The 25,940-nt window shown below is 40.6% G+C and overlaps 1 protein-coding gene across 8 annotated transcripts; it reads left to right on the top strand.

Moving 5' to 3' along the window:
- Window positions 1–24: 24 nt before the first annotated feature.
- Window positions 25–25,260, top strand: NFE2L2 (nuclear factor, erythroid 2 like 2). Of its 8 annotated transcripts, none has more exons than XM_042874847.1 (6): window positions 313–376; window positions 14,447–14,684; window positions 19,742–20,011; window positions 20,169–20,261; window positions 20,858–21,037; window positions 22,939–25,260. In XM_042874847.1, the coding sequence occupies exons 3-6, from the start codon at window positions 19,745–19,747 to the stop codon at window positions 24,145–24,147; spliced, it is 1,749 nt and encodes a 582-aa protein (XP_042730781.1). In that variant the 5' UTR covers window positions 313–376; window positions 14,447–14,684; window positions 19,742–19,744; the 3' UTR covers window positions 24,148–25,260. The 8 variants fall into 8 exon arrangements, with proteins under 8 accessions (XP_042730777.1, XP_042730783.1, XP_042730781.1 ...); XM_042874844.1 differs by lacking the exon at window positions 313–376 and adding an exon at window positions 7,859–7,999; XM_042874845.1 differs by lacking the exon at window positions 313–376 and adding an exon at window positions 8,327–8,414.
- The last annotated feature ends 680 nt before the right edge of the window (window positions 25,261–25,940 follow it).

Raw genomic sequence — 25,940 nt, 5'->3', positions numbered from 1 at the left:
AAACAGCTTCGGAACGAGAGCTCGGGCGGTGCCGGCAGAGCCGCGACAGCTCCTCGCCGCCGTTCCCGCGTCCGCGCCGCCGTTCCCGCGCCATGGAGATCGAGCTGCCCCCCGCCGCGCAGGTGAGAGCGCAGCCGCCACGGGGCGGGCGGGAACAGGGGGCGCCCGCGCCCCTGCCTCCCCCTCCCTTCCTCGCGGCCCTGCGGTTGGGGAGGGGCGGGCCGGGCGGTCACGCGGCAGGCGGAGCACGTGGTGCCGCCCCGCCCCGGGGGCAGCGCTGAGTCACGGCGGGGGCCGGGCCCCGCCCCTCCGGTACTTTCCTCCCCCCCCTCCCGGGCCGGGGTCTCGCTCTGCTCGCTTCGCAGTTCGGGGCCAGGTCAGTCTGTAGCGAGGGGTGAGCTCGGCCCCGCCCCGCCCGCTTGTCCGGTTTCTTCTTGCGGGCCTCTCGCCGTCACGCGGCCCTCAGTAGGGGCAGTTGCACAACCGCGTGTCTCCCGTTTCGGGTTGGCCCTGGGGTGCGGGGTGAGAAGGGCGTGGGAAGGGCTGCGGCAGCGCTGTGAGAGGTGGTGGGGCCGCGGAGGTAACGGGCCCCGCGCCTCTCTGGTGTCTGCGCCGCTCTCTTCTGTGCGGGCCGGGCGGCTCTTGCGGCATCTATTGTGGAGCCGCCTGACTGCGTGCTGCTGCTTCGGTCCCACTGCCGCGGTTTCTGTCAGAACTGTTGTGGAAAGGTGCTGTGTTTCTGGATAGCTAATGGGTTATCTTCTATTGGTTAAATGGTGTGCTGGATGGGATTCGTTCGGGGTGTTGTCTATTACTAATGACACAGGTGTCAAAACACTTGATAAAAGCACTCTGGAGCAAGAGTCAAGTTCATAAAAGTGTTATGTTCTCATGGTTGTTTCCTTCTTCGGTGAGCTTGAAGGTACTGAAATGACTGAGCCTAGTGCTTCTAGCCTTGTAAGACAGCACGACAAGCTTATCAACTCTTACTAAATGCTGAGCTTTGTAAGAAGGTGAGCAGAAGGTAATCCTGCTCACCTTCTCGTGTAAAAAAATGAGGCCACATGTTGTACTTGCAGTTAATGCGAAATGTGGAGACTGGTGTAACCAAGTACTTGAGTACCTGCTTCAATGTATATAAGGGTTGTTTTTTTTTGTTTTTTGTTTTTTTTTTTTTTTTACCTCGAAAGGGGTCTCTAGCTCTGTTAGAAGCATCTCTTTGGTCTGTAGGGCTTTATGCAGGTATTACACATCTGGTTCTGTGACACTGTGTTAGGTTGTCTAGTGAATGGGTTGATTTTCTGTTCCCTAATAGTTTGTCCTTTCCATATGATACTGATTATGCAGGAAGTAACAAATGAATACACCACTCAGGCCTGGCAACAGGCCTTTGATTCTTTTTTTTCCTTAGTAACTCTGTTAAACAGAAATGTCTGTTGATAGATTAAGTTATCTTTATAAATAGCTATTTGTCCATCTACGTATGCAGATGCTCTTCAGTGTAGGAAAACATCTACATTTTTCACTGTTATCTTGGAAGGAACTGAAGGCTGAAGGAGCTGGGTGGTTCAGTCTGAGAAGAGGAGGCTGAGGGGAGGTCTCACAGCTCAATGCAACTGCCTGAAAGGGGGTTGCAGCAATAAGGATGCTGGTTTCCTCTTTTGGGTGATGAGAGATTGAATGCGAGGAAACTGCCTCAAGTGGTACTGGGGGAGGCTTAGGTTGAGTATCAGGAGCCCCATGGAAGGGGTGGTTAGGCATTGGAGCAGCCTGTCTGGGGAGGTGATAGAGTTGCTGTTGCTGGAGGTATTTAACAGACCTGTAGATGTGGTTTAGTGACGCGATGTTAGATGGATGGTTGGATTTGGTCTTAGAACTCTTTTGCAATCTAAATGATTCTGTCATTCCTAAAATGGCAGATAAGTGTTGTGGAAGAAATAGATGAAAATATTACAAGTTCTGTCTTAAGTATAAATGCATTTTGTTAGACTCTCTTAATTCTGGTGTGCTTACCCTGATCCCATGCTGTGCTGAAAAATCTTCATTCAAAACTTCAGAATATCTTTCAGTTAAACCAGTTGAATACAATGTAGTGCAGTACCTGGAACTGAAAGGAATGTTGAATAATAAAAGATGACCATGGGAATCTTTTTGATGGAACATCTAATTGGATATCTTATTACTGTACATGTCTATCATACGGACACTGTTCTGTATGTTTTGTCTTTAAAATGTGCTGAGAATTTACACTGCATTGGAAACTGGTTGAAATACAAGGAGTTAGTTGCATTTGAAAATGGGACTTGAAGAAGCTTGTGGTTAGAACCCAAAGTAGGGAAACAATTTGGCTTTGGGAGTTTTATTGAAAAACATGTGAAAGAGACCAAACCGGAATGAAAAAGAACATTAAGTATAAGCAGAGAGCAGCTGGATGATCTCATGTGCTTTAAAGAACTTGAGACATTTTTATAGGAGTGTGTGGGTGGTTGGGAAGCTTTGTGTACATTTCCCACTAGCGTTCATGGGCAAGAATAAATTTTGGCTCTCTGTCCGTTACTTTTTTCTTTTTATTTTTTAAATTGAAAAAAGCAGAGAGTATAACATTTATCCTAAATAAGAATACAGAAGGTTATGTATCATTCTGACAGCCAAAGCAGTGTTAAAATTGTCAGATTATTATTAGCTATTGTTACCCCTGAATGCTCTTGAGTTCTTGTGTTTTTTTTCCTCTTTGTCTTGAATTTGCAGAGCAAAATCCTGTCTGCTGCTCTTGTGATCCTGACTGAAATTAATGTAGCAATGGCACATTGAGCCTTCTTTAATGTTGAAAAGCCACTGATATCTCTGTGCAATATGCTGGAGTTTGTGAGATCACCGGAAGTGGAAGGAGCTAAATAAGATGTTCGTTCTTTCATTTCCTCAGTCTAGCCTTTCATGTCATTTTTCCTTCTGCTAGTTGTCAATTTTTGGTAGATTTGGTCCTCCAGAAGAAACAGCAAACTCCAAAACAGCAAAACCTGCCACAGTTTGTCTCTGAGAAATGTCTAGGATGTGTTGGGTTTTTCTAAAGGAGGGTGAAAAAAATTGACTGCACATCCAGGAAAAGGTCCGTTTGGAGGAGGCAGAAGGACAGAATATAGACTTTCTATCTTTTGTAGACTTTCTATACAAAATCCAGATGAGAAGAGTAGATGGACACCAGCTGAGCCCATGCTTTTAACACCAGGTGTGTCCTTCATTGAAAAGAAGGAGTCTGATTTTTATTTTTTTCTATCTAGAACATTGCTTATTTCTTTTTTTCTTGGAAATTAATGAAGACAAGTTCTAAGATGACTAAACTGTTCATGAAAATTAGGCCAATTTGTGGAAGTGTGATGTATTTGCAGTAATTGTGCTGGCTGTGGTTAATGCAGAACAAGTCCAGGCAGGAACCTGTTGGCATGAATTAAATATTAATCCTCTGCTACTGTGTTTGAATTCCAGCCAGGCAAAAAGCCCTCTAGAGTCCCCAGGTTAATCACCTAGTTAAAGTTTGTTTTGGCTTCCACCTCATTCCAACCCTAAGTAATCCATTATTCTAATAAAATACATTCCTAGTGAACTTAAAGCAGTTTCAAGTCTGTTCAGTTTTCTGCCATGGGGCATTATATCCAAATAGGACTTTGTGCCATGGAATTCAATCTCAGGTGAAAGGAAGAGAATACAACACAAGGGTCAGCTAAGTTCTTTTCTGCAGTAATCTAGCTTAACTGGTTTTAGAAACAATTCATCTGCCATTACGCAAGTCGTCTTATGTAAAGCAATGAAAAGTCTGGTAGGAGTAGTTGAAAGTCATGACTTCAAGGCTGTTTTGTCCAAAGATGACTGATATACAGCAGTAAACTGAAATTCAGTTCAGGGTTGCTCAACAGTAATAGCTTTATGGTGCATTTGTTTATTAATGTAAACTATTAAAGCATCCAATAAGAAATGAAGACGGCAAAATTATCACTATTATATTTGTGCTAAAACATGAAAGGTTTATTTTAAACAGATGCAGGTGAACCATAGGATCATGGAATGGTTTGGGTCAGACGGGAACTTCAGTTCATCCAGTTCCAGCCCCCTTCCATGGGCAGGGACACCTCCCACCAGCCCAGGCAGCCCAAAGCTCCAGCCCTCTTGGCCTTGAGCACTGCCAGGGATGGGGCATCCACAGCTGCTCTGGGTGTGTAACTCAGGTAAAGATAGGCTTTGTGTGCTTCTGACTTTGCTGCCTGGTTCCTGTTGACTGTATATGAAGAGCAGTAAACGTACTAGTCAGTTAATAGTGCTCAAGGTTCTCTTAAGTGTGAGGGCAGTATTATTATTCTACAGCACTTCCAGTAATGAAGGAAGAGCAGGGGCAGTTCTTGAGGTTTCTTTGCATTAGAGGCTTTTGAGTATACTTTTTTTAACCATTATTAGAAGCAGCAAAGCATGCCATTTTAATATTAGTTTAATTTTGCCATAGTATACATAGCCCTGCAGTGCTTGTTTCAAATAGAAGCAGAGTCTCTCAGAATCAGAATTGGCACCATTAACCAAATTAATATTTAATTTATCCAAGGTATGTGTAAGACATGTAGTAAGGATAAAAAAAAAAAAATTATTTGAATCCTTGAAAAGGATTATTTGAAAAGAGGATTTCGTCTTGTGGAGCCCCTTCTGTTTCCCATCTTCAGCCTTTTTGATAAAATACTTGCTCAGTTCTCTCTGGCCGATGCTGACTTCTGCACAGATATGCTATGTATTTGTATGTGGGCTTTGTGTCTGACTCCTAATTTCTACTGTAATGTTCATTTTATAAGAGTTACTTCAAAGTAGTTTGATATGCTGATCATGGAGATGTTGGAAAGCTTGTAGGGGTTAATAACAGTGTTAATAACTCATAGTATATGGTAAAGTTAGTGCTTTTTTGTCAGCTATATTGGTAGTCCCCACTGCAAGTACTGCTTGGCAAGACTGTAATAAGATGGGTTTAACTTAAAATGTACCCACTTAAGTTTTGTGGTTTTTTTAAATATACTACAGATCTGGTTGAATTGTTTCATTAGCTCAGTTTGGATTTCTGATCTTGGCCTGATTACCTGCAGCTTTGATACTGAAAAGAAGGAATATAAAATAATGTTTATTTTTAGCTAAGTAATCATAAAAGCACTCTGACTATAAATGTTTCCTATCTTCCCAGTTAAAGTAAATCATTTCAAGAACTATGTTTTCATTGTTGATGCTGTTACAGTACTGAGACAGTTGAGACCTCCCACCCTTATACTTGTCTTTTGGAATATTAAGGCTTTTAATCTAAGTTCTGTGGTATTATTATGAGCAGTGAAATTAACAAAGTGGAGGAAGGAGGAGAAACTTGTTTTAAGTTTGGTGTTGCTGCAGCAAGTTATGTAAGATCAGTTTGAGACGGTCACTTTCAAACCTTTTAAGGAAGTATCTTCTGCATGGCTATGGAATGTCAAGATACCAGTTTTTCCTCCCTTGCCCTCACCTCTGCCTTGCAGTATCCAAGTTTTATTGTTGTTTGCTGTAATGGTATTACATGCTGTCTTTGGTAAGTATGAAAAAATCCACTTCCAGAGGCTGCTTGCAAAACAAAGTTTGCAGGTTTGGCAAATTGGCTCAGAAGAAGCTTGGTCGATAGTTTGCCTTTAAGTAGAAGTTTGTTTTACGATTAAGGGTGTGCCTGTTTGCTGTGTTGGAAGTTCATGCCCACAAAATGTTGAAGCAGCTACTTTTCTTTAACAGAGCTTTATGAAAAGTTGCTCTGACTTTGATTTGCTTCCTGCTCAGATCATCATGGCTGTTTAGCCATAAGGAGCTAAGACAAAGGTCCAGGAGGGGAGTTTTGCTTGTTTGAACCGTGGGAGTAGTATTGGTACCTCCCATCTTTATTGTTAAGAGTGGAGCAATTCCTGCATTGCTTTGGCTGTCTGAAGGTCCCTGCTGGAGTTGACCAGCAGCACGTGACTGGTGGTGGTTGTGCTGGCTGGTCCCGATAAAATGGCCGGTCTTTGTCTGCTCCACAGCCAGTGTTTGCTTCCGTGTCACCTGGGTGCTTGGTCACTTCTTTCTGTCTTCAGGAGTTATTTCCTCGAGTTATGTTGGGTAAGAAAGCTGAGCTCTGTCCTAAAGCAGGGTATTTCCAGTTTGATTGCCTGCACTGTGCTACCAGATGCATGCTTTGCAGTCAGTTGGGCAATAAAGTGGTGGATGAAAGACAGTGGTGGGGCTGGGTAAAGCAGCTTTAGAATCTGGAGCAGCTCAGCTGGGTAGCAGCTTTTCAGGAGCTTCATTACTGGGAAGAGAATGCAGACCTTCATGGTAGAGGTCAGTCAAGGTATCTGGGTGCAGCATTGCATCCCAGCTCATTGTACTAGCACTTGTCTTCACCAGTGTTGCAGAAGCAGTGATGGATACGCGCCAGTGCAGATGATGTAGTCATTAAGCGGCCTTGGAACAAGCGTGCTGTAGATCCTGGTGCAGTCTTCTGTGATTTATTTGACGTGAGGTACATGGACATATTTTCTCAAAGCTGTTGTACAGCGCATTCTTTTTTTTCCTAGTGTAGATGGGCCTTGAGCAGGTCTGTGTCAGCTGAGGAATTTCTGGGACGTTGTCCCCCTGATCCTTAAAAAAATAAGTCAAACTTGAGACTTTTCAAGTAAGTAGAATTGAAGATGAAAGTAAAATACAGTAATAAACATGGTAATAGCAAAATAATGTACCAACTGCTGACAGCTGGTCTTCCAGATTGTTTATACTGAACTCTTTGTCTGTGGAAGTGCACATCATGTTCAGGTGTCTCATACCTATGGATGCTGAACCACAGCAACTTCTGATACTCTGCTTTATAATTTGTAATTTGTTTTGGGCAGTTGAACTAGAATATGATAGTTACTAGTTAATCAACAAGTATAAATAGTTGTGACCCAATGGATTTTTGCAACTCTTTGGAATATTCTCCAGCGAGACTTGTAATCCTTAGTTGTCTCTCACTTGAAGTTTGTAGTCAGCGTGTTCCGCTTGGAAATCCTTGTCATGCAGTAACTGCTGTGAGCATCTCTAGGTATCACACAATCCCTCTGTTTCTTTTTGCTGGTAAAATGAAGAACAGGAACTTTTTAAATAATTAAACTTTAATGGGTTTGTAACAAATTGCAGAAATATTTTAAGCTCTGAAAATTTTAAATTGAGTTTTTCTACCACAAAGGCCAGAGCGGTATAATAATTTTGATTTCAAACTTAAGCTTGGGATGGGAGGTTTTGATGAATTGTGCATGTATGTAGCAGGGATGATGAATAAGGCCTTACAAAACATGAGTAGTAATGGAAGAATAAACCCCTGTGAGTAGTGATTTACCTTAATGAGATATCAGCGTCTCATTGTCTGAATTAATTGAAGTCTAGAGAAATTGTAGTCTTGAAGTTTTTACTTGCATTTTGCTGTAATCTAACTATCCAAGTATTTACTGAGGCATGAGGAACTGTTTTGGGCAAAGACCAAAAACAACTCAAGACCAAACCTGAAGCTTACTTTTGCATTCCGTATTTTTTTTTTCCCCCCAAATGATCAGCAATTTATTTTTTTTTTTTTACTTTTGCTTAACAAATCGGTTAAGCAATTATAAAATATTATAATTATGGTTATATCTGGAAAGCATTTCCATTTTCTATAATGTCTTGTACTGGAAAAAGTCACCTACAAATGCTGGTTTTAATAAGAGTCTACTTAAAAAAAATTAAAAAAAAAAAAAAAAAAAGAAAGAAAAGGGGGGGAAAAAAAAAAGCCCCACAACTTATTTTGCCTAACTGGGGCATTTGGCACACAAACTTCAATTTGGCAGCAGATATGCAGGGCAGTTGCACTTACGTTCTGCACTGTCCTTCCGCTGCTGATAGACAGCCTGCAGTGTGCTGGGATGTTTCACCCTGCCCTTAGAGATTAGACGCTTTCTTCAGAGGCAGCAAGGTAAGTCTGTTTCTTCTCAACCCTTTCTGCCCTCAAATTGGGAACGCTGCAAATAATTTCCCTTTCAATTTGTTATGCCAGTTAGTCTGACTTTTACAACAAAACCCACCTGTTACTTAAATGACAGTTAGTGTAGTTCTTCCCCAAACTCGGTCTCTCTCCCAGGTACAAACGGCGTGCAGAAAGAGACAAAAAAGGGTAAGCTACCTCCTTGCACCCCCAGGTATGAGGAAGAAGGTGCTTTTTGCAGAGCCAACAAAACAGAAGGAACAAATGGAATGAATTACGAATTTTGAACATTGTCATTGGGTTAATCTACCTTGGGAAGAGCTCTGCCTTGCCCCGTCGCCACCTCTTCTGCACTGAGCTGGGAATAACATGGTGGCAGAGAAGAAGGACAGAGAGCAGAGAAAAGGTATAAAGATATCTTTGGCGCATGTTACAGGAGGCATGGCAGGACCTGTGGGGGTGTTTAATCTGTCCTTCAAAAAAATGTTTGTGATTATACAGGTGCAAGGGAAAGGGCACGTAGTTTGGAGTAAGACTTTTAAGCTGAGAGTATGAGAACAATTTGTTTTCAGGTATTTTCTTTTACTGCACGGTAAAAGGCAACTTACTATGCTACTTCATTGGATGTAGAATAATTAAACTTGCAGTACTTTTTTGAAGGAAAAAGGAAGTTTAGCTCTCTTCCTTATTCCCTTGGCAACCTGTTGTCTTTATCAGTGTTCAACATTTCCCTTTCAGAAGCTGCAGTGGAGTACCTTATCAAGCTGCACCTTGTGGTCATGGGAGATAAAATGTTGCAGCTCTAGAAAATGTCCGAAGTGCTCTGTTGTTGGCCTCCAAATGGTTGGTGCAGAGCACTGAACCAGTGTGTGCTGAAGGTTTTAACTAAGTTAACGTTTATAAAGCCACATATTTACATAATAAGTGTCCAAGAGATCAGTTCTGTGGTTTTTTTTCTTCAGATAACAGATGCAGTTATTAACTAAAAATAAATGTTTAACAGAATGTGGAGTGCTTTTGGATTTATAATTTCTTGGTTTTCTGTAGTTTTCTTGCAAGTTGAATACCCTTGCCCCGTGTCTTCCTTCCCCCCAAATACTTAATGCTTGTTTGCTTATGGGTAGAAGAGATGTATCGATGAGTTTATTATTTGTGGCAAACAATCTTGTTTTGGTCATGGCTGCTGATAGAGTATACAAGGAAAAATGTGTGATTGCCTGTACCTTGTTCTTTAGGTACATTTGTCCATTTCATCATGAGGCTGAAGGAGGCAGCCCTATTGTAACCATCTGTACAGGCCGTGAGCCAGAGAGCTGTTGATCTGGGTGGAAGGACAGAATTATCAGTGGAGTTTGGAGATGGTAGTGTTCTTTTAAGGGCACAAAGAATTATTGTGTTTATAGGATTTGGTAAGAGTTGTAAAGCCATTTACCTACTCTGGTTCATGTCTTGGGAGATGAATTGGCTCATTTTGCTTGCAGAGTTCGTAATTTGAGTACTACACATAACTTCAAAAAGCGAGTGGTAGATTGCACAATGCACATGGCTTCACTTTCTTATATGGTGGTGTTCCTTGGTGGATTTACTTTTTTCACTGGAAGCTGTTGTGTCCATATAAATGATAAATTGGCACACAGACACCTGACATGTTGTCCCTTCTTGACCCTTCTTGTTTCAGTTGCTTAACTGTTTAGGACTGACAAGTTGAAGAGTTTCCTGTAGCATTCTTGGGCATTAATGATTTTTAGAGGATTGCTTTTTGCTGATAAGTTTGTGAATTATAGTACTTCAGAAAATGAACAAATAAAATCTATCTTTGCCTCAAACTACTGAAAAACAGCTTCCATCATGTATCTGTGTGTGGCTAAAGGAAGGAGAAAAGCTGTACAAACTCCCTTTATGGAAAAGTAACAATGATTTCTATGATGCTTCATGTAAATATGGAGAGTGTATTTTTGGTCATCAGTGCACAGTTGAGCTGTATTGTTATTTACTGCATTTTTTCTTTAGTATGTCATTAGTGAAGGTTGTACGTTGTGTCAAATAAACCATGTAACCATGAATCATTTCTTTGGAAGGAAAATGTGCTATGCTAAGCATGCATCCTCGAATATGTTAAGATTTTGTGTCCACTGATGAGCACTTGGATAGCAGTATATTTGGGCCTTTTCTGTTGTGGTGGATTTTTTTAAATTCCCTTGTAGACACACTCAAAAAGAAGGGGGGAGGAGGGGCAGAAGGAGAATGAGCTATGGTGGACTTTCCTCTCCATAATTTGCTGAAGGGTAATTGGAAATACATGGTTGTCATCTAATTTCTCTAATACACTCTAACGTTGAACAGTGCACTCACAGCATGGACTGATGCTAAATAACCAGCATTCGTTATCTATATAAATTATGTATGTGAGAAGTGCACGTAAATTGCAAGACTCTGGTCCACAAAGGTATTTAACACCTGTGCCCCATGGAGGTCAGTGGGAAGTAAGCAGTGTAACTGCTGGTTGTGAGCTGCAGCACGCAACATGGCACAGCTGGCCACCTCTAGAGCAAGGCTTGCATTCCCCAAAATGTAACCATGTAGTTGTGGACTGTGCACTACTGTGTGCTGATGGGCACATTTTCTGGAATTGAAGTTTGATTATGAAAAGAAAGAAGCAGCAAGAGGACAAGGAAAATGTCAAACTTAGTTGGGGAGACAGTGTAGAGTGTGGGTCTGATATGACTTCAGTGCTGTTGGGGAGCACTATCGTACAAATTGTTTCTGAGGTCATGGAAGCCTTTTTACCTGGGTGTTAGAAGTACTCTGTAGAGCAATGGCAGTTCTCCCCTGGAGTCCAGGCTGCTCCTGCAGACTGTTTGGCAGATGATATCCGTTTCTGCCTCAGAAGCAGAGAACTGAAGTCTTGTCAGATGGCACGATTTTCTTTCTGTTCGCTGAGTGTTTTTGTTGTTTAATTCTTAAGAGCATACAGTGCCTCATTTCTGACATTACAGACTAAAACAGTCTGATTTTCTTATTCTCAGGCTTATATTCTTTTAAATCGATAAGCTGCTTGGTGAGTTCTCAGGGTCTGAAAGCATCCTAGCTCTTTGTTTCAGCTTCGTTAGTAAGCGCGCAGGAAGTGTTGTGGTGCAGCCTTATGGAGTAGCTGTCTGTTGGTGAAGGAGGGCTGATAGATGTGTGTTGGCACTGCAGTTAGTGAACCTCTGTGTTTTTCTAGCCCACGCAGACATTGCAAGTGCTTGCTCTTGTAGTTTGGCCCATGAAAAACAAAAGAGCTGCTTGTGAGATCAGTGGATGGAAGCTTGATGAGACATGCTTCTTGTAACACCAGAGCGTGCAGTTTCTATATGCAGGCTGTCATGTAGCTGTAGTAACCCATCTGGTGCCTGTCCCTATAGCTTGGCCAGCCGTCACCAAAATGACAGCTAAATGGAGGCCTACCAGTAACATCTCATTGGAGTGAAAACTTACAGCTCAAGAGTATAAATAATCATTGAGTGTATTTTGATCCAGAACAGATGCACTCTGTTCTCATGTTTGGCTTGAAAATACTTTTTAGCAAAGTGTAATCCTAGTGAAGTCAAAATAGTGGCTAATAGGTTATAACCCAAGGTTAACACAACCTAATAAATGTTATTTACAGTTTTATTATGTTCTTTACTCTGTGTGCATCTTTTCTTCCTGATTTGTTTCATTGGTCATAAGAGTGTGCTATAATTTGTCTGGATCATGCTTCCCAGATGACTGAGCCATTATTATAAACAATCCCCTCCTAGATAAACTAATGAGTAGTCTGTGGCAGTGTCCACACATGGTACATGCCTGGCTGGGTACAGCAGGATAGCCTGAAGATCATCATTTAACAGGTAACTGTTTCCCAACTACTGTAGGTTCCCCATATAAAACGAACTGAGAAACAAAGGCTTCAGTGTTCCTCTGACTGAGAGATCAGCAGTATTTTCAGATAGAAATTACAACTTTTGTATTGTTACTTAATTGTAGGTCAAGGATTTTTTTGTTGCTGTTGTATACATTATAAAATTCAACAAATGCTAATTTTTTTTACAATGAAGTTTTAAATTGAGAGGGGAAAAGAGCAAAGCTCTTATTGAGACCAGCATTTCCTGAAATGAAATAGACTTCTGGCTGCTGTTTGAATGCCTTTCGAAATGGAGTAACACAGTGCAACACATGGGGATTAGACAGCAGCCAGAAATAAAGGCACAACAGAATCACTCAGTTTACTTGCTGGGGCAGCAGGGCAGAGTTTTATTGATGGATCAAACATGTAAAAACAAATACACTGCCTAACCCACTCTTTTATAAAACAATCCCGTGTTTTTTTGCCAGCCTTCCAATTTCATTGTGCAACTTGTGCAATGGATTGTAATTTGTATACATACACACTTTGTGTTCTTATTGACTTAATCGTTTTGTAATGCTGCTGATGAAAGAGTAAAGAAATAGCAAGTAAATGACTCTATTAAACTGAAAGAGGAATTCAGAATTTGAACGGAGGGGACTGCAACACTCATACACCAGCCAACTATGCTGTGGAAAAGTGATGTTGAGATTAACATAATGTAATTATGATCTAAAGGGGAAAAGGGAAGAATAGAAGCCACCAAACTGAAATAATGCTGCAATGAAAACATCTAAGATTCATTGTTTTTGACAGTGATGTTCCGGTAAGCAGTCTGGGACTCCAAGAGATTTAGGATCAAGTTCAATTAAGTTTTTGGCTTTTGCATAGCAGCCAGGTTAGTGCTTATAAATGTGGGCATCATTAGATTTGTAAAGCAAAGCTCACTGTTATTGGCTTCCAGCGTTAGACTTCACTTTGTCTTTTCATTTAGGCGAAGGCAGAAATAGGGGATAGAATGCAAGACACGTTTGGCCATGGGTGCAGAGAATAACATTGAAAACTAAAATACCATACAAAGACAAAGTAGTGATGTCAGGTTTAAAACTGTTTGCATACTGTAAGCCATGCAGATGAGACACTGCATTTGAGCTTTTTTTTTTTACTGAATTTTTTAAAATGTTGAGGGACAATTTCACCCCTGGAAACCACGTACTATATATTAAACTCAATGTATAGCTGCTTTCCAAAAATCAATTAAACAAATTAGAAGAACACAGCTGCTTCTGAAGCATGTGAGAGAGTGCCTAACAGTGTTCTGCAAAGGTGCTGCAGCACTGAGGAAGAATTGCCTCTGTTGTATCAGAAATGGATACTTCATGATGCACGTGTGCCTTGCTGACTGCTGAGCAAGCAGCAGGACATCATTCCTGATGCTGCACCCTGAGCTAGAAGGGACTGCTCTGAGGCTTCTGTGCACAATCTGTGCTGTGAGTGGCATGGACGTGGAGAAGGATTAATTTTTGCAGAACAAGAGAAAGCTGTTGTCAAAGAAAAGCAGTTACCTGCCACTTATGTACCTTCTTTTCCTTCTCCTTGCTGTCTGTGATTGATTATTTTTTCTTCACTCACAGTGGTCTTGATATAGCGCTGGCACTAGGAGTTTGCAGCTTTAGGGGTTGGAATGGAGGTAGGCCTGCACATGCATGACCACAAACATCCTAAAACATCTGTTCTTTACTGCAGTTACATTCTTGCTCATTTTACACTCTTCAGGCTTGAAGAAAGCTGTTTTTTCACTCCTGGAGAATATGTGAGGTGTATCTTGTTCCTAACGGTTTGGAAAACTTGCTTACTATAGCATTTATCTCATGGGAAAACCATTGGAGGAAAAAACAGATCTTACAATCATAGCTGTTGTTGATATCATTCCTAGAAAGTGCCAGTTCAGGTGAAATACATGAATTGATTGCTTCTCAGGGGAGTTTCTTTGTTCTGGTAGGGGCAGTGCGATGGGCCGTGTCCTGGATTGCACTTGCAGAGGAAGGCTGTCATTGCAGCCAGCCACTGTTTGTCCCACTCCTTGTTAGAAGAATCACAACATTCTCGGAAACTTAAGAATGCTAGACAATGCAGCCAAGTAGTTTTTCAACTGATTTGATTTATAAGAGTAGATTCTGACAATTTGGCATGAATTAGGAGTGCCTGCTGGAATACAGTGGGAGCTACGGTCTGAAATATGAGATGTATGTTAGAAGAAGACAGAGGCTAAACACTTGAAGCTAATGAAATACCAGAACTTCACTTCCTGTCCTGGCAAAACATTCTAGAGCTTGCTTTCTTCAGTAAGAAGATGAAATTTGCTTACAAATATTTATGTTTCGGGGACTGAGCTTATTTCATTTGTCTCTGTTGGGGCAGAAGAATGTCCTGAGAAACATGGCCAGCATTTTTTTAGCTGGCTTATTTATATAGACAAGGAGTGGAAATTCTCTCACAGCATTTGTTCTGTTAAGTTTTATCTTTCCAATCCTTTTGAAGTCTTTTTTTTTTTTTTTTTTTTCCTTCAGGTAAGCTAGACTTCTGGATCTTAAAAAGAGGCTGCTGACCAAGATATCAGGTAGCCAAAGATTATTTGGGGCCAGGAAGAGCAAACAGGCATCATGAAGCTGAAGCAGACAGCGTCCAAGCTGTTTTGATCTCGTGTTTGTCCCGGCACTGCTTGGAGGAAGGTCTTGGTGAAGACTGAGACAGCAGGCAGCTCCACAGGTGGTCGGGGCCTTGACCGTGAGGATTCATGAATCACAGGTTGCTGTCTTATGGCTTTGTTTGGGAGCTGCCTGTTCCATCACATTTGCAAATCCTAAATCCAGACATCTAAAATTGAAATTGAGCCTCTCTGCCTTCCAGCATAAATAGCATATGACATTCTCTTTTCCCTGTTCTTAAGTGCTGCTCTTCTGTTTGTTCACTTCTCAAATTAAATTCTGTTCTTCGTATTTCCAGTTGTAAGGCACTGAAAATTGTGGCCAAGCTTTCAAATCTCATTGTATGTTTGTAAACAGTAGTGGCGGTGGGATAATTTTATCTGCTTTCTGTGCTTTCACTGAAGCAAAGGACTTAGGTGTCTGTGATTGCAAGTCAATTACAGAGCAAAAACAATTAGCTAAGTAGCTTACTTCGATAGAGAATTGCCAGTATGGAAGATCTGGAATACAGGAAACAAATCATTAGTTACAGTGATTTCAGAAATCATATGAAAAAATGAAATAGTTTATAAATCATGCTTGAATAAAATCATTTCCTCTTGGGGATGATGAGGGAAGGATGTTCAGCTGTTGTTCCCACTGCTTTTCTTAAGTGGTAAGAATGTTTCCAGTTCCTCTTAGTCTTGCTTTATTATTTAGTCTCCTTCCTTTCATTCTAGTCTAGGAGTATTTCAAGACTTTGGTCTTCACTTCCTGTGTGGTATATTGAATACAGCAGAAATGTAAGGTGCTTTTTGTTCATTCCTTTCTCTTCCTGGGACACAAATGGAAAGTGAGCGGTACTTTTCCAAGTTCTTTCTGTGAATAAGCTACAGACAGGAATGCTTTCTTATCTCTTGTGGGGTTGTCTTCTGTCCTCTCCACTGGATGTATTCACCCTGGTGTGTGGAATATTCTCTCTTCTTTTAAATTCTAATGGATCATGGGAAACCAAAGAGGCATGACGTGGAAGGATGAGCATTTTGTGAAAACTAGGAAAAGGAAAACTAGGAAAGATTTCATTCTGTGAAATAACACAAAACCAGGGTCTCTTTACTTTGTTTACCCAACTGCAAGTGTGTTTGCTTAGGAACCATAAGAGTTAATTGTCAAACTTTACAATGTAGTGGGGGATTTTCTCATAAAATGTATAACAGACTCTGCCCAGATGGCAAATGCTGATATGTAAATTTAAAACATGAAAATTTCCATTGGGGGCCAGATGGTGGCTTAATGTGAATTGTTTAACATTTATGTGTATCTTATCAAAACTGCCTTTATATGCCCAAACTAGGCTGTTGGTATGGTGGGGAGGGCATATCACTAAATGAACAGAAAAGCAAATGGTAATGCAAGGCACCTCTTGCTAATATGAACAGTGGGAAAGCAAAGCTTGTCCTTCTCTGCTGAGGGATGCCCAGTTCCTGGAGATAAGGCATTCAAAGCTGAGTTGGAGGGGACCCGGGCAGCCTTGTGTAGTGGTTGGCAACCCTGCCCATGGCAGGAGGTTGAGGCACAATGATCTCTAAGATTCCTTCCATCCTAAGCCATTCTGAGATTACGTGGTTGTCTTTTGTTTACAAAATTGTGAAGAAAATGGGAGAAATAAAACCGCTGTTCATCTTCAGAGGAAAAATACTAAAATCGTGTTATTCTCCCCAAAGTCATAATTACTACTGTCCAATATTTCTAATAAGTACCTTAATCTATTAGTGTATTTCCTCTCAAAATGGCCACTGGGGTTCAGAGGGGAAGAGCCAAGCCCAGAGCAGGGGGAAGTGCTGCCCATGAAATGCCTTCTGATGGCAGCTGTGTCCTCGTGCTGGGCAGGGCTGGCTGCTCCGGCCTCTCTCGCTCCTGCCAAGGCGGCCACTTCCTCTGATGCAATCCAAGAAATTACACAAGGGAGAAAGGAACAAACGGATGCTTGTGGACTCAGTCACGAGGGCCCCTTGGAGCGCTTACAGTAAGCAGGCCTGGTGCTGTGGGAGGCGGGGACCGAGCTGTGCAAAGCAATGCCTGACTGTTGCTGGCCAAGCTACCACCAGGCTCCCGCTGCACGCCATGCACTGAGTGCAGATCCCTGCTGCTGCCTCCCTCCTAACCAGCCTTCTCCACCCAGCAGTTTGTGTTGAGTCACCTTAAAAATTAGAGGGTGGCTGTTTCACAGGCAAAAACCGAAATGCCTTTTAGTGGCTTTGGAAACATTGATTGCCAAGTGTATGGTCGCTGTGTGGTGCTTTCATGGTGAAAGGTAAAAATGCTTCAGTGATAGACCTAAGAAAGAGTGCCTGCACTCACCTGTGGGTGCATGCATTTGTGTGTGTTAGTGTCAACAAGGCTGTGAAGTGATTGGAAGTGGGAGGCTGAAAGAGCAAAATTGCAACATATTTCAATAGACTGCAGTTTCTTTTTTAGTCCTTTGCTGTCCCTCATGCTGGGGCTGTGAGTCACCCCCCTGTGAGTCACTGGTCAATGGTGGCTCCATTAAGTTTGACCTGGGGCCTTGGCCTAATGCCCAGGACTTCTTATTTTCTTGACAAGGGCAGTATCACTGAAATCATTGGCTGAGATTATAGATAAATGTTAAATGGCAGGTTATATTTAAATCAACATGCTGTTTGATGATTTTAAATATTAGCTTACTGAACAGGAGAACTCTTCCTCCATGTAACCCGTTCATGAAGAGTAATTACTTACTAGTATTTAAGACTATAATATTACTCTGTTCGTATAGAATTTTTCCAAGCTGAAAATAGCAGTAATCTTTCCCAGTTAAGTGGTGATCATTAAAAGCAAACAAACAAATCTTCTTAGCTTGAAGTGCCACAAGACAAATACATTTAGAAGTTAAAATTAAAAAAAAAAAAAAAAAAGCTTCTGACAGGCATCTTTGTCCCGAGCAGAGGTGCAGCACTGCTTAACAAAGCCAGAGATAAGATACAGGGCTTAACGTGGGCCCTTGAGAAGCAGTGACATTAAGTCAATGCTGTGCTATTCCTCAGGCAACAGCCCACGCATCAGGCGTGTTACAGTTTGTTCCAGTTCCACAAGCAGAGCTGTGCTGCCAGAGCAGGGTGCAGCTGCAGTGGTGCCTGCCATGCACAGCACCCAAAGCTCCTCAGGCTGTACCTCAGGCGGTTTCACCCGAGGCAGCATGTTTTTCTGGCTAAGGAAAATGAGTTCTGCCTTCCGTACCTCTTTTTGGATTGCTTTCGTATTTTGTGATTTAAACAGAAACCACGCAGCAGTTCTGCTATTTTGTGCAGTAGTCTGCTGCAACTCAGTGAGAGAAATAGCTCTGCTAATTCACAACCTTGTGCATTATACACACACACAAATCTTTTTAGTAGCATTTGTAACAGTGCCTGGTAGATGAATAATTCAGAAGTGAGCCCTAAAATCCAGATCCTGCAGTTTTATCCAGAGCATATTGCAAATGCTCCGAGACTAGGAAACAGTTTAGAATCTGCTGCAGAAGGAGACAGTGAGCAGCTGGTAAACTACTGGCCCTTAATGAAGCTATATCATACTGCAGCATCTCCAATTACTGCAGGACTTAATTAGTTCATTTTACCCTCCAATCTGGAGAGACCAAACATTGTCTTGGGCAACCGCTGCAATTATTTCAGCTTCTTCATTGCTGGCCATTAAAGCTGAGTTTGGTGTCTCCCAGCAAGGTATATTAAATATGCCTTAGATGTCAGAATGCCTGTGTTGTGTTACATGGGTATTTCATGTAACTGCCCGATGGTAGAAGTAGTTTTTTTAGCAACCAGTTGAAGTACATCGTGTAATGTGTGTGTATGAGCATGAATGGTATTGAATTGTTAATGAAGAGATTATGGTCTGCTCTGATATGGACTCCCACTAACGCCATCGCTGTTGTATGTTGTATGTTGTATTCATTTTGAATGGCAGTGTGACGTGGCATTTAGGTTAATTTGTTTCTGTGCTGGAAAATACTCTTAACAGGGAAGGAAATGTTTAATTTGATATGGTGGAAAACTTAATGTACCTTGGGTGTAACTGCTCACTGAATCAGTGAAGTCCTGTTCATGTGAAATATGATGTTTACATACTTGTAGTTGCAGTGAGCTTTTGGACTCCTTTCTCAGCCAGTGTGATAGGATGCAAGAAAACAGCTCTGGCAAGTTGTGCCAGTGGAGGTTTGGGTCATGCATTAGGAAGAATTTATTCATGGAGAGGGCAGTCAGGCACTGGAATGGGCTGCTGTCATGGCTTTGGCAGGAGTGGAGTTAATTGTTGATTGATGATTTCTATGTGGTGCACTTTTCTTACAGAAGAAAGCAGTCCAAACTTCAGCACTGAGAAACAGTTTTAACAGCATAAAAATATGAAAAATTAATCAGAGCCCAATTGATTAACAAAGTTTGACACTTCTTGATACGTGGCTTATACTCAGCTCCAAACCAGTCACACTTACAACGTCAACTGAAATTAAGCTTTGAATTACAAATTTTTAGTGATAGTCTTAATAATTTTAAATAAAAAAAATAAAAAGTACTCCTGTGATGTTGTGTTAGGTGGGCACTTGGAACCAGGTTATCCTCCAGCTTTGTAGCACTGTTCTGCTGATCTTAAGATTCGTGCTTGATACCAGGATGGACCATAAACATTTGAAAACACATTTTGAGTGTGGTTATTGTAGTGACTCAGACAACTCCTTGTGATTTTTCTAGCCAGTTTTTACAATTTCATAAGATCATACTGAAAAAAGAATTACATGAATAGACTTACTAATTTCTGTCTTTCTCATTTATATAGTCTTTTTTTTTTTTTTTTTCCTTACGTGATATAATTCACTCTATTGCTTCATGTATTCTATGAGATAATGTAGGAAAGAATACTAACTGTCTAGTTTGTGTGTTGCCTTACCAACTGCAACTGCTTAGTTTCCGTGACCTGATGTGTGGGCTGCAGCAACCAAGCCTTCATATGGAGATATATTTTATTTAGATAATTTTGTAGGATTAAGAGAATGAATCTCACTTACATGAGTCTACCTGTTTAATGCAGAATTTAAAAGCCTTCTTATTGTTTTAAACCAGTTCTACTGGGGAGGAGGCTTGCTTCAAAACAGCATTTCTATTACAGGACATGAACTTGATTGACATCCTTTGGAGGCAAGATATAGACCTTGGGGCAAGGCGTGAAGTTTTTGATTTCAGTCAACGACAGAAGGAGTATGAACTCGAGAAACAGAAGAAACTTGAAAAGGAAAGACAAGAGCAGCTCCAGAAAGAGCGGGAGAAAGCCTTGCTGGCTCAGCTGGTGTTAGACGAGGAGACAGGTGAATTTGTTCCAGCTCAGCCAGCTCAGCACGTTCAGTCAGAAAACACTGAACCACCGATCAGTTTTTCACAGGTAAACTCTGTGTTTGTGTGTTTAAACCTTTTTTCCATCCACAGGAAGGTGTAATGCTAGTGGTTGCCTAGAATGAATTTGCGTTTGTTGCTGTAAAGGAAGATTGTTCAGTTGTTCAAAGATGCAATAACATTTTTTTCATGACTTTCCTATTTAGAGCACAGATACTTCAAAACCAGAGGAGGCCTTGTCCTTTGATGACTGCATGCAGCTCTTGGCAGAAGCATTCCCATTCATAGATGACAATGAGGTAAACGCTCAGTGCAGCAGTTCCATGGGTGGTGTGCCAGGGGATCAGTTTCGTATTTTCTCATACCAGCATTTGTCTGCACTGTAATATTCATTTGTGATATGAGTTGAGTGCTGTCCCCAAGCCATCTGTAACTGGAATAAAGCCATGTTGTGGGCCTGAACTTGGGCTGTATCAGGAGCAGGTGGTGTGCCATGGTGCTCTTGTATTCCTTGTGCTTACTGAGTCCTGCAGGACATTTTGCTGGCCTGGCTGCCATCAGCCAGTGTTACTGCAAATAGCAGAGTGTTACAGTTTGTTGCAATGAGCTTAGTTCAGCTCTCTGGAATTGGTGTATTTGGACTGCTTTACTTTGATGCGCAGATCCAGACTGGTAAGTAGAAATAAGCCTTTCATCATTCAGTTCGTGCTTCTTCCTGTTTCTGTCCTTAATATGAAAACTCCTTTCAGGGGAATACTTTTATATTATTTCATTATGTTCAGTAAATGCTTTTGTTAAGAAATGCCTATTTATTCTGCAGAAAAGGTAAAACAGCAAGAGGAGATTTTTTGCTTTGGAAGATTCTAAGTGTATGTTTGTTTGTTCAACGCTCCAGGCTTCTCCAGCTGCATTTCAGTCACTGGTTCCTGATCAGATTGATAGTGATCCAGTCTTCATTTCTTCTAATCAAACTCAGCCACCCAACTCACCTGGTATAGTTCCACTTACTGATGCAGAGAATATGCAGAACATAGAGCAAGTTTGGGAAGAGTTATTGTCCCTTCCAGAGTTACAGGTAAAAGTTTTGTATAATAATCATCTGGGGAAAAAAAAAAAAGAATAGCAAGGTATGGGGTACAACAGCATCTCAACCAATGGCAATTATGACTAACTTGTTGCATTTTACGATGTAGACATAATAGGTCTGTAACTCAGTATGAACTTTACTTTTTAAAAAGTAATATATTGAAGAATGTATAACAGGAAGGAAACAGTTCTTTATCAGGGTGCCTTAGTAAGACAATCTGTCTTCCATATCAGAACTTCTTCATGTTTGACAAATGATTGTTTGCATCTGTATGCGACCTGTTACAGCACAATCATGATGGAAATATGAGCTGATTAAAAATAGATGCTTCTGAATTATGGAACTGCAGCATAAATTGTTTCTGCAAGCATTATTATGAATGAGGTTTTTTTCCTAGCATTTAAGCATTTTGAGTGCAAAAGTAATCATTATTATTTACATAAATTTTACCTAAGAGAAGGGTTTGTATAAATAATAATAGAACGTAAGGTAGATATCTAACTACACTTGGCTCTTCTGCTTATCTCTTGTTTAACTACTTAAGTATGTATTTGTTGGTAGAAACTACTTATATAATGTACGTGAACTGAGTATTTCAAGGGAACAAAGAGAGCTAAAAATCACTAATGTATTACTAAGTTGTATATTGTAGAGTGCATCTAGTTAGGTTTTTTTTTTTAAATCTTCTACTTCCTTTATCTAGTTTTGACTATTAAAAAAGGAGAAGAAAAAAAAAACCGACAATAGTGGGAACCTTTTATTTCCTGCCATTCTACTTTTTCTCTTGTTCTTTCTCTATATTTCAAAATTTTCCTAGTCTTTACTACTGTGGTATGCCTAAAAGCCCCCACATAGGTAACAAGGAGGACTAGCTTTGAAAAGGCAGCTGAAAAGATATTAAGAAACCAAGCCAAAATTATTAATCCTGTATATTAATTGAATAATCTTCTGATTGAGATAATTAAATTGAGGCTATTGCTATCTGTGAACTATGTTTGAAAGGGAATTCAAGAGCTCTCAAATTTGAAGCCTTAGCTTAAGTTTTGCATGCTCTCTGGTTGAATAGTCAGTGTGTGGTCCCTTCTTAAGAGAAACAGGAACACTGTGGTAGTTGCCTAATTCTTTGTGGAAAGCAGGGACACTTACTTCAGTTTCAGTTAAGAAACTGCCACTCTGTTGGAAAGAGAGTTGGTTTTGTAGCCAATGAAACCAATGTAATCATCTTATACACACACTAATGTTAGCCAGCTTTCCTAGAAGCATGTGGGATGAGTTAACGTTAATAAGGGCTCACAATTTTTCTTTTTCACTTTCCAGAGAATTACATTTCTCTGTAATTCACTGCTTCATTCAGTGAACCCTGAAACAATCTTGTCTTTCAAGGAAAAGAAATCATCACATAAAATTGAAGATGGCTAAAAATAGTTTGCTATGAGTGCTCAGCAAGCCTCATTCAGTATTCTTAAATTCACTGAAGTGATGCCATTACTAGCAGTGATGCCTGTGAGAATTTCAGACCTGACAGCTCCGGAATCCCCACCTGCAATTTGGCAGTGCAATTTGGCAGAGCAGGAGTGCAGTTTCCACGTATCAGTGTGTTGGGATGGATCTCTTCTTCAGCACCTTGTTATGAATTTGAGGGGCTCCACAGTCTTTTTCCAAATAGCTTTGTCCAGGATAAGTTGCTTCATATTTTGCTTCGGCGTCTATTCTTCCTAGATTGTCTCCCCATGGTGCAATTATGTTGTAGTCATCTAGGTTACAGCAGTGTTACAATACCCATGTACGTGTTAATGACTAAAATAATTAATAGTTGTGGATTCTATAAAAATATTTCATGATCAATTAGTCTTGTGTTGTTCAACTCCTCTCTTACACTTCCCATGTAGTGTCTTAACATTGAAAATGACAACCTGGCTGAAGTAAGCACAATCACAAGCCCTGAAACCAAGCCAGCGGAGATGCACAACAGCTATAATTACTACAATTCATTACCCACCGTGAAAAAAGATGTTAACTGTGGTCCAGATTTCCTGGAGAATATCGAGGGCCCTTTCTCCAGCATTTTGCAGCCAGAAAACAGCAGCCAGCTGAACGTGAACTCTTTAAATAACACACTGACTTCGAGCTCTGATTTCTGTGAGGATTTCTATACCAGTTTTATTTGTGCAAAGGGGGACAGTGACACAGTAACAACAAACGCTATCAGTCAGTCACTTGCAGATATTTTAAGTGAACCTATTGATCTTTCTGATTTCCCACTGTGGAGAGCTTTTAACGATGACCACTCAGGAACTGTGCCAGAGTGTAATGATTCTGACTCTGGTATTTCACTGAATGCAAATTCTAGTGTAGCATCACCCGAACACTCTGTTGAATCATCTACCTGTGGAGATAAGACTTCTGGTTGTAGCGATTCTGAAATGGAAGACGTGGACAGTTCTCCTGGAAGTGTGCCACAGAGCAATGCTAGCATGTACTCACTGCAGTTCCCTGATCAAATGCTTCCTTCTGTGGAGCCAGGCGCTCAAAAACGCAGCTTGCAGCATATGGACACACCAAAGAAAGACCCTCCTGCTGGCCCAGGCCACCCTAAAGCTCCGTTCACAAAAGATAAACCTTCGGGCCGTCTTGAAGCTCATCTCACAAGAGATGAGCAAAGAGCAAAAGCTCTGCAGATCCCTTTTCCGGTAGAAAAAATCATCAATCTCCCTGTTGATGACTTCAATGAAATGATGTCTAAGGAGCAGTTCAGCGAAGCCCAGCTTGCACTTATTCGAGATATACGCAGGAGAGGCAAGAATAAAGTGGCCGCTCAGAACTGCCGTAAGAGAAAACTGGAAAATATAGTGGAACTGGAGCACGATTTGAGTCACCTAAAAGATGAGAGAGAGAAATTGCTTAAAGAAAAAGGAGAGAATGACAAAAGCCTTCGTCAAATGAAAAAGCAATTAACCACCTTATATGTTGAGGTCTTCAGCATGCTACGTGATGAAGATGGAAAGTCTTACTCTCCTAGTGAATACTCACTGCAGCAAACTAGAGATGGCAATATCTTCCTTGTTCCTAAAAGCAGAAAGGCAGAGACTAAACTTTGAAGAGCAGCACGGCTGGCTGGTGTTCCCCGAGTTACTATTTTTGTATCGTTAATAGCTTTTACTGTGAGGTGGAATGCAGAATTAGGTAATATTTTTCAAGTAATTCTATGCAATGGTGATTTGAAAATTAATATTTAAGTTTATGAAAGGTGCAAGTTCAAAACTAATTGTGTAATGCAGATGTATGTATGCAAAATTTGTAATCTCACTTTTATAACAGGCATTTCCTTCTTTTAGCACCATTTTAACTAGTTTCCATACATGTAAATATTTAAAGATACCGTATTTATATACTGTTCTTATCTCCTGTTATATTCATAGATTTGATATATAAGAATAATTCTAGCCTCCTAAATCTAATTTCTTGCAAGATAAACAGTATGGCTTCTTACTTTTTTTGTAAAAGAAAAAAATGCAATAGTGTTTGTTTCCAATTTTTATAAATGCTTTATATTTAATGTATGGTTTTAATTTAGTGTCAAGCTGATACTCATTGTTTGATTTTGATTCATCTTACCATTTCATTAAACTTGTTGTTGTTGTTGTTGTTATTTTTCATGCCATAGGCATTTATTTCCCTACAGTAGGTTAAGTGCCGATCCAGATATCCTCACTGGTTTTCCAAGATAAGTCTTCATGCAACAAATACACTTAACAAGCAGAGATGTATTGCACAGCACTGTCAGCATTATTGATGTTCACCGTAACTTTAACTACCATGTGGAAGGATTGTGTAACAAATTTGTTTCAAGCCTATGCTAAGTTCATATAATTTGTTTTGCTCTCAGAACACTATAAGCTCATGATGAGATCTCCTCCAAAGGCATTAGAATCTGTTAATTAAAAAGTGTCAGCATTATGTATTTTTCCAACTAATAAATTCTGTATACCTTTCAGTAATTTTTCTAGAAATTCATTATGCATCTCTGACTGATCAGCAGGCATCATTTGTCACTGCTGTGCTGTTTGAAGTCATGGAAAAAGATATCCCAAGGGCAGAGCAATGCACTCTTTGGAACCTGTGCTCAGTTTGTTGAAAAAATGTTGTGATGTTTGAAGTTATGAGTTACAAGAGATGAAAAATTGGGCAAATAAACCACAGTGTTTCACTTACTCCTCCACTGGACTCATTGTACTTGATCATTATGGATCTTTCTAAATACTGAAAAGGCATAATTTGAAATAGACGTTGAGATGAATGTTAAAAGCTGTATCACCTTCCCTGTGGAACTTCTAAAAGGAACGTTTGAAATGTTTTTTCTGCCACTGGGGCTGTTTCAGGATTAGTTTAGGTATATTTTGTTACCATGCATACATTTGTTTAGTACGCTAAGCATTGAGCCATTCTGCAAGTTTTGCTAGACCTATTGAACATTTCTCTAAAAAGAAACTAATTTTTAAGTTGAAGAGCTTTTGGCAATCAGCCTTGTTTCCCACGTGAAAGTGTTGTGAAACTGCAACTGCAGTGGGCAGGGCTCGTGTTCCAAAAGAGGAAGGGTAGGGGGCTAGGACAGAAAGCCCTGGTTTTGATTAGTGCTTCTCTATCAGGGGATGCTGTGGAGCTTCTCCTTTCTTCCACTTGTTCTCCACTGTTCTCATACAACTCCGGAGGCTCTGTAAGCTCCCTTTCCTGAATATTAATAACTAGTTTAGGACCAACTGTGGTGTAGCTGTCTGCTTGACTTTTCCTTGAATGCACTAAATTTAACAAGCATTTTATTGTCCACTTAGTCACAGTAATAATAGCAGAGTAATCCTTTGTTATCAGCTTTTGTTTTCATTACTCCCCAAAA

Source organism: Lagopus leucura, unplaced genomic scaffold (genome assembly GCF_019238085.1).
Source record: "Lagopus leucura isolate 7727_CA_CO unplaced genomic scaffold, USGS_WTPT01 Super-Scaffold_100012, whole genome shotgun sequence".
Lineage (NCBI taxonomy): Eukaryota > Metazoa > Chordata > Aves > Galliformes > Phasianidae > Lagopus > Lagopus leucura.
This window is presented reverse-complemented; position numbering and strand designations above follow the sequence as displayed.

What these genes read in the sequence shown, in the direction of transcription:
- NFE2L2 (XM_042874843.1), top strand. Translation starts at nt 93, where the DNA reads ATGGAGATCGAGCTGCCCCCCGCCGCGCAG. An exon ending in CACCGATCAGTTTTTCACAG is followed by an intron (nt 20,012 to 20,168) that starts GTAAACTCTGTG and finishes TTTCCTATTTAG; the next exon opens with AGCACAGATACTTCAAAACC. An exon ending in TGTCCCTTCCAGAGTTACAG is followed by an intron (nt 21,038 to 22,938) that starts GTAAAAGTTTTG and finishes CTTCCCATGTAG; the next exon opens with TGTCTTAACATTGAAAATGA.